Source organism: Bos indicus x Bos taurus, chromosome 10 (genome assembly GCF_003369695.1).
Source record: "Bos indicus x Bos taurus breed Angus x Brahman F1 hybrid chromosome 10, Bos_hybrid_MaternalHap_v2.0, whole genome shotgun sequence".
NCBI classification, from domain to species: Eukaryota; Metazoa; Chordata; class Mammalia; order Artiodactyla; family Bovidae; genus Bos; species Bos indicus x Bos taurus.
The window spans coordinates 4,381,648-4,398,310 of NC_040085.1; the positions used below are offsets into that span (position 1 = coordinate 4,381,648).

Here is a 16,663-nt window from a genome sequence, read left to right on the forward strand (position 1 = left end):
CGACTTCACTTTCACTTTTCACTTTCATGCATTGGAGAAGGAAGTGGCGGCCAGCTCCAGTGTTCTTACCTGGAGAATCCCAGGGGCAGAGGAGTCTGGTGGGAGGCCGTCTTTGGGTCGGACAGAGTCGGACATGACTGAAGCGACTTAGCAGCAGCAGCAGCAGCAGCAGCAGCAGTACTGCTCTGCAATGACTTCACTTTTATTGAATGAACAGTGTATTAAAGGTCGTTAAATAGAAAGTTACATAAAACAAAGTTACATATTGATCAGTTGATGAAAATGTGACTGTAGGCATATTGATAAATAGGCTGATGAAGATGTGACTGGGGGCTCCTGGAAACCTAACCCTTTATTTCCCCTAGGAGCAGTGGCTTAGTAACCACCAATTCAGTGTTTGTGATCACTATGTAGAAAATAACTACGGTAAATAATCAAAACTGACTGAATATATATATTTTTTCTTTTTTTTTTTTTAAACAAATCTTTAGGTAAGTGGTGGCTCAAACTTTGCCCTTCCTTCATCCAAACATCCATCCAGTCTATAAAGATTTACTAAATTTCTCTCAAGTAACAGTGGAACTTTATTTTTCCATGGTGGAGTGTTTTTAAAGCGCAAAGATATAGGGAGATAAAACATGTAAACAAAACTGTTTAGCTGATTATAATCATTTTTTTAAATGGTGTAGTTGTAATATAAACAATAAAACAAACAGTAAATATAAATAAAACTTAACTGATTATAATTGTTTTTAAAAATGGTTGTAGCTGTAACTATATAAACAATTTTATTCTTTTTCAATTTAAGATTATCATACATGGTTTTTTCGTTGTTAAATGTTCTTTATAACCACCATTTTATCTTCCTTCTATATATGCATCATTAAGAAAAAGGAACAACTGCATTTTGATCATTCGGATATAACTGATGTTAATGTTTTGGTGTAAACCTTTCAGTCCCTTCTTTATGCATATGAATGCATAAGAGCTTTTAAAAGTAAAATTGAGCTCATACTTTATTACTTAGCAATATGGCATGAATGGTTGAATCATTGAATATCTTCTGGCTTAATTTTCAATCACTTTACAATATTTCACTGAGTGGATTTACTGTCATTAACTTAACCATTCCCTGTTTAAATAAGCATAAAAATTCTTTCCATGTTAAGGATTACTTCAAGTAGAATTGAAGAAAGCACTGGATATTTTTTAAGCTCTGGATTCATATTTTTGGAAAGTTTTTAATTGCAGACTAGTTTCCATCTAAGTGTTTTTTTCCTCTTTAAGTTACATAGAGGGAGTGCAAACTGGTTTCAGTGTACATTTGTGCAAGCACAATTAAAGAATGTAACTCTACTATTACACCATAAGTTTCCCAAAGCCAAATACATCTGAAATTTTAATATCACTACCCATGTTTATTAACATGCATGGATATGAAAGATTATAGGATTTCTTTTCCCATAACAAAATCTGAAATGGTATATTTCAGATTTTGCAGTTAAAAGCTATAGAAAGGAATTTTATGCTTTTTTTTAAGGCACTTTTCACAAACAGACTCACTGTACAGAAGTTTGACCTGATAGTATATGAGCCTGTTACTTATGCATTAAGTAGTCATTTTGAGTTTAGCCGTTCTTTATATATACCATTGTTATTGCTGTGTTTTCTAAATTGTGAATTGCATGATACCCTTGGTTTCAAAGAAGTGTCCCTTCTGTTATGTGTTTGGCTCTTACTGTTTTTACTAGACATCAGTAGCCAAATTTGTTGTGATATTATAATTGAGTAACCCTTTTGGAGAGAAAATAAAGTAGACAGAGCTTTTATTTTTTTTTCACCTGTACTTTATTTGGCTTTTCATTCCTATTGTTTTAAAACAAATGTTGCTGTCATTCAAAATTGATTCAGAATTTATAACAGTGGGATAACTTGCCCAGAAATGTGTTTGGTCATACAGTTTTGTTTATCTGGAGAGTATTACAAAATGAAAACTTTTTTTTGTTAAGAGTAATTGGAGCCTTATTGGTATAATACGTATCTTTCAGCATCAGATCATACTAAAAGTTGTCTTTGGGCCTGTGACGTTTTGTATCATTGGATGAATAGATGGATATAAATTTAGTTACTAGGGAGTTAGTTTAATTTGTACTTGAGCTGAAATTTTTATCTTTTTTTTGAAAATAGTTGTGTGGAGTTCGACTTGAATGTAAACAATATTGTTGGAATAAGAAACACATTCCTTCTCAGAACTTATGCATACCGTAAGTTTTCTTGTGTTTATTTTCAGATAATTATTACCTTCTGTTTATCCTTTATTCCTTTATAAAGATGTGTGACACCTCTTTAATTATGTTTGTGTACAATATGTCTCACTTTCTTATATATGTAATGTGTTACTACACTGAAATCACATACCACCAGAGTTATATATAGCTCAGTAAAATGAATTTTGATAGTTGGTAATTTTAAAAAAGTAAAGTATGTTTTATATAGAAATAAGACATATTTATGGTAAGCAAAATGTTTAATTGTAGGAGGGATTGCTCTTTCTATTGGCATGGAGTTGGGAAATAATGTAAACTTTTAAGGAAACTTGAAAGAAGAAATTCTTCTTACCATTTTTAAGTTTTAATTTTACTTTCAGTTGAAAATCGAGTTCGTCCGTTAGTACTGGTGATTAAGAAGTGGGCCAGTCACCATGATATAAATGACGCCAGTCGCGGTACTTTGAGCAGCTATAGTCTTGTACTGATGGTTTTGCACTATTTACAAAGTAAGTATTATGGGTTTTTTTCTAATTTAATTAAAAATGGAAATGCAGTTAAACTTGATTATATTGTCTTTCCTGTTGATCTTATATTCAGATATCATTTTAAAAGGTTTTTTCTAAGGCACATAAAAACCTTCCTACTTTCCTGCTTTGAACAACTGTTTTAGGTAATGTTACCCCTGGAAAACATTATAAAGAAGTTTCACTGTATTTTTAAATTTGACAGTTTTCCTATATTTTCTTTGGTATTCAGAGAACTTTCACCACTGTATTGTAGACCCATTGTCTTAACCCAGATGAATGTGTAGAGGCCTGTAAAAATAAACTCAAGCACCATTCATGATGTTCTTTTTATTTTTCACTTGAGCCAGGAATTAAATTATTTTCCTTTTTTTTTAAAATGATTTTCTTGTTGGTTTAAAGGAGCTTTTATTTCTATGGGCTGTCATGGAGATTGGATGAAATACTTGATATTAACGTAAGACCATTTACCAGTATGTCTAGGCTGTGATGTGTTCTGGCTTAATGTTTCACAGTTTAGAAAGCAGTGTTGTAATATTTATGTTTATACCCTTTCACTCAGTGATTTCATATCTAGAAATTTATCTTCAGACAAATAATGAGGGATGTTTATATGAATTTATATAAGGCTATTTTCATGGTATTTGTTGAAATACTAAAAGATTAAAAATAATTTAAGATTATTAAAAAAACATTAATTTAATGGTTAAATTAATTATGATATATCCTAATAGTAAATTTATATGAACACTAAAAGTCATGTTTTAAAGTTGTTGAAATAGGAAACTCATGATATGCTGTCATGCACAATAAAATGCCAATTTTATTAAAAAAAATAGTTGCTATGAATGTGTATATATTCATATGTATACAAATATTAAAAAGGTATATGCCAGAAATTTGGGGTTATTTATAGACAGTAGTATTTATTTTCTTTGTATATTACTATACTTATAGATGTTTTATAATATATATTAAGTAAGTATATTTTTAGCTGAACAATGAAATCCAGTGAATTTTTTTCAGATTCTGAGAGGGACTTAAAATAGTTTAAATGGGCCAAAATTTTGTGATTCAGTGATGATCCGAAAGGTTAGATATTCTTAACTATTTTGAGCTAATTATAATATTTTTGTTGCTGAACAGTCTTGGATATATACTAGTTTGATGGTTGATTTGCCACGCCAGAGCGATTTGAAACATGATGTTGGCTGTTTTAGATGCTACTTTACATGTCACCAGTTGTTTTTGTTCAGTTTTACAGTTCAGTGTGAAACATACTACCTTTGATGCTTTTATAGTGAACTCTGTTCTTTTGTGGGTTGCAGTTTACTTTCATGAAAAATGGAATTGTTTAGAAATAATTCTTTTATAAAATACATGAAGAATAATATGGTTAACACTTATGTATTACCACCTAGTGTCTATTCATTTTTTAGTTTTAGTTGTGGTTTAAACATTAGATTTGACTAAAACATACAACATGCATGAACATTCACAGTATGTGCCCTATCCCGCCATTCTTTGGGGTTACATTAGAAATTTTAATTTGATTGCTTTTTTAGGAAATGTGCTTTAATCACAGAGGCCCCATGGAGGTTTTGTAAGCAATAATTCAAATATTAGTGGGACTTCCCTGTTGGTCCAGTGGTTAAGACTCCACACTTCTGCTGCAGAGGACCTGGGTTCCATAACTGATTGGGAAACTAAGATCTTTCATGCTGTGCAACGTGGCCAAAAAAAAAGACAAATTCAAATATTAGTATTTTACCAGTGTAATAAAATCATGTTAAAATTTGGTATAGATTTTGTTAAATATATTTTATTCTTGACAAAGTGGTTTTATTTACTAAGGTGATTAGTAATTTATGGTACTCTAATCAGCCATTTCTAGGTATTTGTTAATAGACATCAGCTACCCAGATATACTGTGTAATTCTGTACTTTGGCAGATTTAACCCATTCCTCCCTAGAAGAAATTAGAGAGATTGAAATAAGTAATTGCTTTCCTGTCATGTAAGAAAATACACCTGCTTCAGGTGTATTGAGCAGTTCTAGCTCTGCCACAGTTAACTAATTTTTGTGCTTTTGGCCAAGTAATTCTACCTCGCTGGCCTTAATATTCATCTGTAGCACTAACAGTTAGATTAGATGACCCTTAAGTTTCATTTAACTTTAAATGCTTTAATGTCTTTTCTGCCATGAACAGAGAAAGGAAATGGGTCCTCTCTATGTAGAAAGGATGAAAAGGTTAACTAGTGCATTTCCTAGCACAAATTTCAACAATCAGGACTGGAACCTGCCAGGCTCTTCTGTCCATGGAATTTTTCAGGCAAGAATACTGGAGTGGGTAGCCATTCCCTACTCTAGGGGATCTTCCCAAACCAGGGATAGAATCTGGATCTCCTGCATTGCAGGCAGATTCTATATTGTCTGAGCTGCCTGGGATTGTCTGAGCCCCAATTACAAACTACGTATGCTTGAAAATGTGACTCATGAAAGCATGAGGGGAAAACTCATTGAGAAGAGAGTTTACTAGCAATCTAATATTAAGAGTTAATAGTAAAGGCAAAAGTGTCAATTGGTTAGAAACAATGATACGAGTGAATGAATAGTCGTGGACTGTTTACCATGCTACCAGGTATAGATCTATCTTTAGGCATTTTTAAATTGTTCTTGCATTTTCAGAATTAGTGGTTGTTTAGTGTTGATGAAGATCTGCTTTTTTTTTTTTTTTTTAAGTAGTGTAATCTTTGATGAATTAGCATGGAATGTGAATGTGTATAAATTAGTGAAGGCCTGACAAGAAAGCTCTCATTCGAAATACAGGCAAAGTAAAATTGTATAGATTAAATCTGTTCAAGGTATTATCTATTGATCATATCTTTTAATAATAAACTTGTCTTATTTTGCTTTTGAGAGAGCAAAATGTTATGACTTCAACATAGATGTCATAATAGATGTTACAGAGATTCTTCCAGAATCTATATTGCTTTGGAATAAAATATTTAGAAAAACTACTAAATGTTTTGAGGTTACTATCAGGATAGCATTGATAAATAATTGCCAGAGTACATTAATTGCTTCTTTAATGACTAGTATTTTTATATCTTTAAGGCAAGGAATTTATCGAACGATAACCCTGCCCTCAAAAACTTCCACATTGCTTAGTTCTAAAGACTCTTCATCTATTGAAAGACCCTATTCCAGTGGTTTGTGTTTATTTTTCTCTCCTAGCATTCTAGTTATGATTCTGTCACTAGAATGAGATAATATTTTTAAAAATTTTTCTACGGTCTTTTATTTTACTGGGAGTATTCAGTGGGTATAGAATTTAGATCTCTACACTTAAAACTTAAACTATTTTTTAAATTTAATTTTATTTTTTATTATTTTTAAATTATTATTATTATTTTTTTTACTTTACAATATTGTATTGGATTTGCCATACCAAAAAAAAAAAACTTAAGCTAATTTCTAGTAAGAGTTTTCAATTTGACGTCTGTGTTATAATGAAAATTATTAAAATGCTATTAAAATGTTAGACAAAGACAAAGACTTTTAAGATTAAGTGACTGGGGCTTGAGTTTATTTGTAGGGTCTTCTAGAATTTGAGCATTTGAATGCCTTTAGGGAAAGAAAATATGTAGCCTTACTTCCTGAGGGTGATTCTGGTAAGTAATGAGTGAGTTTTTTTCCCCTAATATTCTTAGTCATATATTGTGATCGTTCCATACTATCATGGAAATTTATTCTAATTTTATTTTATTTATTATTTTGTTCTAATTTGCAACTTGGGAGTGAAGTGTGATACAGAAAATATATTTAAATAAAGCATCCTACATTGTACTATGTGGTAAAAATTTAAACATTTATAATCATAGTTGGAGACCGTGTAAATTGATCATAATGGTTGATTTTGTGTTCATTAATGTATTCCAGTACTTATTTAAAAATTTTTGCTAAACAGCAGGTTAAAAGTGAATTAATGATTCTTTGTTACTGAATTTATTTAATAACAGTTGACCCTTGAACAGCATAGGTTTGAATTGTGCGGGTCTACTTACAGATTTATATATATAGAGAGAGAGCAGTATTTATTACATGATCTATAGTTGGTTGAATCTGTAGATTTAAAACCTCAGATATGGAGAGCCAACTATAAAGTTATATGCAGATTTTCAACTGTATAGGGATTGGCAGCCCTAACCCCTGAATTCTTCAAGGGTTAGCTGTATATATAATGTATTTATAATTCTTAAGCACATAGGTTACTGTGGAGTATTGTATTGGTCTTTAATCTTAAAGAAATCTTATAAATGTATTATTTGTATCTTACCATATTCAAGACACTGTATTTGATAGTTATTTCTTATATTGTAAGTATTAAGCATTTTGCCTTTTGTGTTATTCTATCTACATTATAATGATGTGAAATTACAGTTAATGTATTTAATGAAGTTGGATTTGGGGAAAGCTATTGAAGGGTGAAGAATGGCAGTTAAAAACTACAGTGACATATGAAGATAGTGATTCTTGTGTATAAAATTTTATTTTATAGTGGATTGGTACAGATCTCCTGATTTAGATTTCTAAACTTTGCTGAGGTTTTCTTTTTTAAAACATATAAATGAAGTTGAAGATTTTTTTCAGTTGTTTTTTCCTCAGTAGATCAATTTTCTAAAACTATCTCAATTTTGATATTATTGTTAGAAGAAATTAAATAATAAAGAATTATGATAGAGCTGTTATTCTTACGATGTAGTGCCATTGGACTGCACTTTCAAAGTTTTTTTTTGATAGTTACAACCATCTGAACAGTGTCTGTTTAATATCTGTAGCACAATCCTTGTCTTGCTTATTTTGTGTGTGTGTCTAATGTTGGACCAAATGTGTGTCCATTTATTGGTGATCTATTTTTCTAAAACCATGTAAGGAACATTGTTTTACATAGAAGTATACATGACTTATTAATAGACCTTAAAATGTCAACTTTGATATATTTTGAATTTTAATTTTTAGGGATCAGAATTAATTTCACAAAATATGTGAAAACTGTTGAGTTTTAACATAAACCCTTATAGTCTAGTCTTATACCTGGGGGTAGCTGACAAATTATTGCTTTGTAAAATGAATTACATGAATCACGGCAGCTTTAAACTTTTTCTTTTTATAGCCTTACCTGAACCCATCCTTCCATCCATCCAAAAAATTTACCCAGTAAGTGTTTCTTATAAATTATTATAATACCTGTTATGACAGTGTATGTGGAACTATTATGTGCAATATTATTGTGAATATAAAAGTAGAAATAGTTACCATCTAAGTTATGATAATATTTTCTACATAGGCTGAGATAAACATTGACCACTAGAATGTTAAAAATGTTTCATACAATTTTTTGGAAGTCTCTGCTATTTTGTTTGATTATTAGCAGACAGTCTTGTCCTTTATGTTAATGATGGAACTTTTTGTATAACAGTCATGATTATCATTAATGGGAATTAAATATGCTTAGTTGGTGAGGGCACATTTGGACTCAGACCAGTTTTTTTCATGTTACCTTAAAATATAATTTTAGAACATTTCTTTAGTAGCTCAGAAGTTTTATAGCCCAACATACGTGTAATTTGAAATCAGGGGAAAAAATTTCACCTAGAGCCAGACATCCCGGAATGTGAAGTCAGGTGAGCCTTAGGAAGCATTGCTACAAAGCAAGTTGAGATGATGGAATTCCATCTGCGCTAAGAAGTTGAACAACTGGATAACCTTTTAATGTTTCATTTGATCTTATTAAGTAACATTCTAACAGGTAACAGGCGCACTGTCCTTATGTGTACATTATTAAGAATCCCGGTGAAGTTAATTAGAAACCCTCAAGAAATGAAGTGTGCCTACTAGAAAAAGTTTAATATATACTCAGTTTGAGTTTAGAGAAACCTAGGTAACGTACATATTAATAATCTATATGAATATTTTTGTTTCTTTTCTAGTTTTTATGTTCTTTTCTTTTTTTCCAGATTTCACTGTTTCTTTGTTTTATTTATATAAGTCTTACCATTTCTGTTTTCCTCCATAGTCATTCTTGTTCCTGGTTTTTTTGGAAATAATATTTAAGCTGCTTGCATAGAATGTTTGACCAGCCTTTTAAAACCACATTTTTTACCTGTTAATTTATAAACTTTTAAGAAGAGTTTTCTAAACTTACTAGTCATGCTGTATAGGAAACATAACATCCCTGTTGAGTGATCGAAGTTTTTCAAAGAACATATTTTATATGTATGAGAAAATATAATAAATATATTGACATAGAATCTAAATTAAATGTAACATAATCTTTGATGATTGAGAAGTGATGTTCTTGTTTTTGAACATCAGTTATTGCAATGCTCACATGTGAGGTGCTGGATAATGGGTTTACTGTAAATAGAGTCTTGCTGCAGTGGGGGCCTCTCAGTTCATCGGGGGTTGTCTACGAGAAGAGACCATTTAACAGGAAGAACCTCTGGAATCTGTCTCTATCTTCCTCCTTTTAAAAATAAATTTCTGCTATGAGGAACTATTATAATGAATGTATAGTATAGCTGGGTATCAGTATTTATGCTTTTTTTTAAGTAGTATGACAAGACTTCAGAAAGTGTAGAAATGTAAGTTACGTGAACTTTTGGACCTATTCTTGAATGTTTTCTTCCCTCTGTAAAGTATTAATTTTTTAGTTCATACTGAAAAGTCAAAGATAATGACTGGGTGTTTACTATTTCATTTATTGTCCCAACTTTATTGTTCTTTAAACACCTAGGTTTCAGTGTAGCAAGAGCTGCATATATTGTTCAACAAACAAAGGATTTAATAGTTTTAACTTATCCTTTAAAGAATCTATTATTGTGTTTTGAAAGATGCTTCTGTGGAAATCTTACTTAAAATGCTATACTACATGGAACTCTTTTTACTAATATAAAATGCTGATTAAGTTTCAGTTTAATAGCATTATGCTGAGAAACAGAAGCATTACTTTTATGATAAGATACTCAAATTCTTACTAGTATATTCTAGTTTGAAGAGCCTCATTTTTATTTCCGTGTTTATTTTTCTAATCACCTACCTTTCTCCCATCACTGGGTCCTGATTTCTGTTCACATGCACTACCTCTAAACGTATATTCTCCATCCTGTTTTGCTAATAATCTTATTTCTACACCTGTAACCAGGAAATAGATTTAATACTAGCTCAGCTCCAGGGCTTTGAAAAGTATTAATATCAAGCCCTGCTAGACTCAAGAATATCTAACTTGCTTTCATGTGTGGTTACATTGTCCTAAATATTTAAGCCACATTACCTTTACTATAAGATTGATACTTACATGGATAAGGACTTAATACCCACTCTTCCACAGGTTTTTTTGTATTGTATGAAACTTGTAAGTCAATCAGTGAAGCATTTTTTTCCGTGGTCCATCTGATGGAGCAATTAAATTAGCTTGTTTCTTATTACTAGTAGTAACTATCATTTATTTATTATCTATTTTATATCAGAGGGCTTCCCTTGTGGCGCAGTTGGTAAAGAATCTGCCTTTAATGTGGGAGACCTGGGTTCAATCCCTGGGTTGGGAAGATCCCCTGGAGAAGGGAAAGGCTACCCATTGCAGTATTCTGACCTGAAGAATTGCGTGCACTATAATCCATGGGGTCACAAAGAATCAGACATGACTGAGCGACTTTCACTTTCACTTATTTATATCAGAAAATATAACTTTTATGTACAATATCTTCAGTCCTAAGCAAATATATTCTCCTTAGAAAGGTTACATGATTGATCCAAGCTTTTTAGTCACGAATTATGAATGCAGGAACTGGTGTTTTTTCCATTATACTATGCTTGCTGGGGAAAGGCAGAATGATAGTAGTAGTCAATTTGTGTTGCTTACAACATTTTATTTATTTATTATCTAATTGTTCCTATACAGATGTATTTGTATACCTTCAAGAAAAGCTGATATGACAAAATTTCAGCTGGTAGTTTGAGAATAATTTTAAAAACTTTACAGTGACAGAAAAACTTTCTTATTACTTTACAAGGGAAGAACGTTTTAAATTTTGAGCTTCTCTCATATAGTTAAAATAGGATTAAAAACATATTGTTCAATATATTTTTTTGTCATTGTCATGCTTTTTTCAAAATTTAGAAAATATTAATAAAAAAGTTAGTGTAATATTTCAATTCAGTTGTGATATTGAATTATGAAAGAAAAGGATTAAACAGACATCTTTATCTTTAAAAATTATATCATGATATATAGCATTATTGATTATTACTTCTTAATTATTGACTTAAAAAAAGCAACATCAGTGATAGAGGACAGAGTGTGTTGAGTTAAAGAAATGAAGTTGAGAAGTTTAAATATATAAACTCAAATTAAGTGTATGAAGGGATTTTTATTTTAATGTAAGCATTTTATGAGATTTACCTACACTTACGCTAGGTAGATTTATCAAGACAACTTATATTTGTTTCCTTCCCTAGTGATATCTTCTTATTTTCAGAAACCAAAGTTAATTCCAAAGTAATACATTGAAAGTTGCCAGAGGTAACCATAGTGTGTTATTGTAGATGTGCAGTTAAAATAATGATGATGCCTGGCATATACTGAATAATTAACTTCCCTGGTGGTTCAGATGGTAAAACGTCTGCCTACAATGGACCCGGGTTCAATCCCTGGGTCGGGGAGATCTGGAGAAGGGAATGGCAACCCACTCCAGTATTCTTGGGGCTTCCCTGGTGGCTCAGACAGTAAAACGTCTGCCTGCAATGCAGGAGACCCGGGTTCGATCCCTGGGTTGGGAAGATCCTCTGGCAAAGGAAACGGCAACCCCCTCCAGTATTCTTGCCTGGAAAATCTCATGGATGGAGCCTGGTAGGCTACAGTCCATGGGGTCGCAAAGAGTTGGACAGGACTGGGCGGCTTCACTTCACTTCAATACTGTTGTTACTTTTCTTTCCATATACATTGTATTATATAATTTGTATAACAGCCCTGTGAATGCTATTATTTTCCTTGTATTATGGATGAAGGAGCTTAACCTTTGGAAAGCTAGGTAACGTGGTTAAGTTCATGTAGTTAATGGAAGAACAAAGTTTCATACTTAGGCCTGAATCCAGAAGTCAGGCTCTTCACCACTTGATAATAGTACTTCTATTTTGTGTTAAATACTTTAACTCCTTTCAAGAGTTGGAAGATCTCAGATCAAGTTTAAAGGCAATTTAATTATCAGTCTTTAATATATATCACTAGATTAGTGATGATCTGCATATAGTTAAATCCTGATAGAACTTCAGTGTTATCATTTAGTTCTGTATCTATTCCTGTATAACTCCACTTAAATGCTCTGTATCAGTTATCCTTTTCTTTGAGATCTTCCTCAACATTTCTTTCTAGGCTTTAATAATTCATATTCTTAGAAAATTGTGCAGCTTAGATTTCTTTGCCTAGAGATGGGAAACAGTCATCTTTAAGCTATACCTTTCTTTAAAGAACAGTTACCAAGTAAACAAGTTAACCCAGTTTAATGTAGTCCAGAAAGTGCTTAATTGCCCACGTTTTGGACTTTGAAGATTATGACACAGCCTCAAAAAGTGATGGAGTCTGGCAAAAGGTGTTTTTGTTAGGCAGTTGTATGGACAGAAACAGACTTTTCAGATGTTTAAGAGATTACTTATTTAAATTTTTCTTAACTTGGTATTGTGAAGAGAAATGGAAGATATGTGTCTTCAGCATTTAAATATCATTTGGACAATGTTTTTAGGAATTAAGTCTTTGCATATCTGGGTATCAGAAGCCCAAAATAAGAACCATAAAAAATAATATATTTTCTGTGTTAAAAAAGTTAAACCAATAAATATCGATAATCCAAAGGAAAAAAATGCTGTAAGAAACAGGTGTTATATTGTATTGGTTAAATTGTTTTTTCTGTGGATCTAGATTGTAGGTTTATAGGCTGCTTTTGTTTCTTTGGCTTTTGGATTACTCTTTCTGTGCTTTCTAATGTGTTAGCTTAAACTCTGCCCACCTTTATCCTAGCTGAAGTAACATACTCTGTTTCAGTACATAAATGCAATTGGGGAGTGCCTTTTAAAGAAATAACTTGGACGAAATTTTTCTTAAAGCAGAAAATCTTTCTGTAATATGAATGATTACCAAAAATGGGGATTACTTAAGGTTAAATAGAATTCCGTTTTACTTGTAGCTTCTTTTAGCTGGAGCCTATTTTTTGTTTGTTTGTGTTTCTCCTTTAGTTCTCCCTCGGTAGGTGTGATATGACCCTTTTTATATATGATCTTGAAAAAGAACAGTGGTGCTAAGAGAACACTGACCAGGGTCTTTCAGCATTTTAATACAATAGGTCTTACAACTCTGCAGTTTTAATCTCACAATTACTGATGTATTTCTTTAAATTACTGAAAAAAACAGAAATTTTAAAGGAGGTTCAAACAGTTTTCAACTTCAGGTAAGAAAATGGCTGCTCTGTTTCAGCATCATTTTGTAAATTGAATGTTTATTGTGCTAAGTGCTAGAAATCAAAATTAATAAGCTTTCAGAGCAGAAATTGTTAAACAGTGACCCACTTTTCTTTTTCCTGTCATTTGAACTTACAGCTTTTTGTTTAATTTGCTGGAGAATATTATTTAAATTTTACACTTTAAAATAAAGTCATAAGCCCAATTTTATGCTTAACAAGTAAGAGAAAAAGTAAGAGTAAGAACGACTGAGCGACTTCACTTTCACTTTTCGCTTTCATGCATTGGAGAAGGAAATGGCGACCCACTCCAGTGTTCTTGCCTGGAGAATCCCAGGGACGGGGGAGCCTGGTGGGCTGCCGTCTATGGGGTTGCACAGTGTCGGACACGACTGAAGTGACTTAGCAGCAAGACAAGTAAGAGACCTGCTCTTCCTTCTGCTATTACAAATCAGTGCTTGTCTCCTACTCCCCCTAGTCTTTGGGATAAATACGATTTCTACTTGGGTCATAAACTGTAATATTAAATCTATTAGACATGTAAGGCAAGTCCCACCTTTAGGAATGCCATCTTTGTGAATTGTGGTTTGAGTAGGATTTTTCTTCTGGCAGAAAGATAATCACTTCTTGGTAGTTATTGATAAAATTATAGGTTATGGGGCAGGAGGAGATGTTTTTATTTTCTTGCCTCTTGTTTTTACTGATGTGTTTTGAGACTACCATTAAGTAGGTGCATTACCCTATTTCTCCATGTTACTGAGGTTATTCAGATTTTACTAATTGAATTAATATCCATAAACCCAAGTTTGATCTGTTGGGTAGTTGACAACCTTAAGTGTAGTTGTCATTCTGATGTCTGGTTAACCAATTCATCTTTTTGTTTAGTTTTTTTGTTTTTAAATCTGTTTCTACTCAAGTGGCAAAGGAGAATATTGAAAACCTTTTTTGAGGGCACTGTGAAAATTACCTGAACAAGTATTTTCTAACATAATGTATATGTATTACTTTCTCATTTCTATAGATCAGTTTATTTTAGAGCCATAACTTGCTACTAATAAGGGAAAGATCAGATACGAAAATGAATGGCATTCCCTAAGTACTCATTGGTGTTCTTTCTAATAGGTGACTTCTTTGGGCCTGGAATGCAAGCACATGATATCCTTCTTTATGAATATTGTACTAAAAGTGAATAGCTCAATATTGCTTGCTGATTTGATTTTTCAAGTTCAGTTCATGTTCAACATTATTTCTGTTCCCTCTAAAATGCAACATACAAAAATGAAATAAAATTGTAAAAAATCTTAAATCAGTGTCAGTACTATTTATATAGTAAACTTTTTTGACCTTTGTGAGAAATTTTAAGTGGCAGTTAGAAAAGGCTCTTACCGTGAGATATATTTATAAAGAAATCTATATTTATTGGATGGAATCTTGGTATGTACTGTAAGGTTTTATTTATGAATTAAAAAATCTTTTGCCACCGTAAGAATTCATTTGGTTAACTGAGTGATATACCTCAGTTGAAGATTAGAATATCTTAGTTTTTCAGGTTCTTTCTGGCTTAGTCCATACATTGTTGAAATCTTTACTGGGAGAAAATCTTCAAATTTCCAAGTTGCCAACATAAAGAAAATTCTCTCTTCTCCAGACAGCCTTATATTAGGATTTATAAGGTTTTTTGGGGGGTGTGTTTTTAAATGGCCTCACACATTTTTCCTTTTTCTTTTTGATAGGAATCTTTTAGTCCTTCTATACAGTTGCACCTTGTACATCAAGCACCATGTAATGTTCCTCCTTACCTCTCAAAGAATGAATCAAACCTTGGGGACCTCCTACTGGGCTTTCTGAAGTATTATGCTACAGAATTTGAGTAAGTGAAACTTCAAATTGTGTATATTTGTTTGTATATAAGTGAATGCTACAAATTGGGTCAGAAACTGTATCAATTTCATTGTTATAAACTAGTTCAGAAATGTGTAGTTTATAAAATGTAATACCTAATGATAATCCTGTTTCAAGCTAATAAAAAAAATTATAGTTTAGTAAGCCTATTTGAGAGTCCCTTGGACTGGAAAGAGCTCCAACCAGTCCATTCTAAAGGAGATCAGTCCTGAGTGTTCTTTGGAAGGAATGATGCTAAAGCTGAAACTCCAGTACTTTGGCCACCTCATGCAAAGAGTTGACTCACTGGAAAAGACTCTGATGCTGGGAGGGATTGGAGGCAGGAGGAGAAGGGGACGACAGAGGATGAGATGGCTGGATGGCATCACTGACTCGATGGATGTGAGTTTGAGTGAACTCCCGGGAGTTGGTGATGGACAGGGAGGCCTGGCGTGCTGCAGTCCATGGGGTTGCAAAGAGTTGGACTTGACTGAGCGACTGAACTAAACTGAACTGAAGCCTACTATTAGTTGATTTCAGTAGTGATCCCCATTTATATTTAGTTGTTTCTTTACATAGTAAGACCTGAATAAATGTGTTGATCCTGTGTCAGTTCAGTTCAGTTCAGTTGCTCAGTCGTGTCCGACTCTTTGCAACCCCATGAACCGCAGCACACTGGGCCTCCCTGTCCATCACCAACTCCCAGAGTTTACTCAAACTCATCTCATCCTCTCGTCCCCTTCTCTTCTGCCCTCAATCTTTCCCAGCATCAGGGTCTTTTCAAATGTCAGCTCTCTGTATCACGTGGCCAAAATATTGGAGTTTCAGCTTCAACATCAGTCCCTCCAGTGAACACCCAGGACTGATCTCCTTTAGGGTGGACTGGTTGGATCTCCTTGCAGATGCTATATAATTTGGAATATATATTTTATAGGAACTTAAAATTTGTAATAAAAAAACAAGCTAAAGCAAACTTGGAAAAAGATGTAGTTAATACTAGATACCTGGATAAATAGTTGTGTTTGTATGGTATGTACATCAAAGAATACTTCTCATTTTTTCCTCTTTTGGTGAGAGTGATACTTAGACATGAAATAATAAAGTGTATGATTGTGCTGGCCATAACTGGAAGTTCTTATGGGAGTTCTTAGTCCAGATAGAGTGGAATTGGGAGTTGTGTGCAACTCTTGTGATCAGTTTGGGAAAGCTTGAAGGAAGGAATGAGAGAATTTAGTAGTGGTAAAACATTAGAGGGGGAGAGTACAATAACCATAGGATACTGTTTTGGAAAGGTTTGGAGAGGGGAACAATAATAGAGTAATAAATTGCTTTTACTTGGTGGGAAAAACTGTTCTAAGGAGATCATACACATTATTGGATTGAGTTTACATGAGTTGGTGTTATTTTATGCCTGTTTTACCAGTGGGACATATGGAGTGGTAAGGAAACTGGTCGAAAATCTCATAGGTAGTAAGGG

At 32.7% G+C, this 16,663-nt stretch overlaps 1 protein-coding gene across 6 annotated transcripts in view; it reads left to right on the top strand.

Annotated features, from left to right (window-relative positions):
• TENT2 (terminal nucleotidyltransferase 2) overlaps positions 1 to 16,663 on the top strand; it is a 60,932-nt gene that overhangs the window by 30,976 nt on the left and 13,293 nt on the right. For all 6 annotated transcript variants that reach the window (XM_027552951.1, XM_027552950.1, XM_027552955.1 and 3 more), the window contains 4 exons: positions 2,188 to 2,264; positions 2,648 to 2,776; positions 7,971 to 8,014; positions 15,039 to 15,175. In XM_027552951.1, coding sequence (XP_027408752.1) covers positions 2,188 to 2,264; positions 2,648 to 2,776; positions 7,971 to 8,014; positions 15,039 to 15,175 — 387 coding nt within the window. The remainder of the gene's footprint in view (positions 1 to 2,187; positions 2,265 to 2,647; positions 2,777 to 7,970; positions 8,015 to 15,038; positions 15,176 to 16,663) is intronic.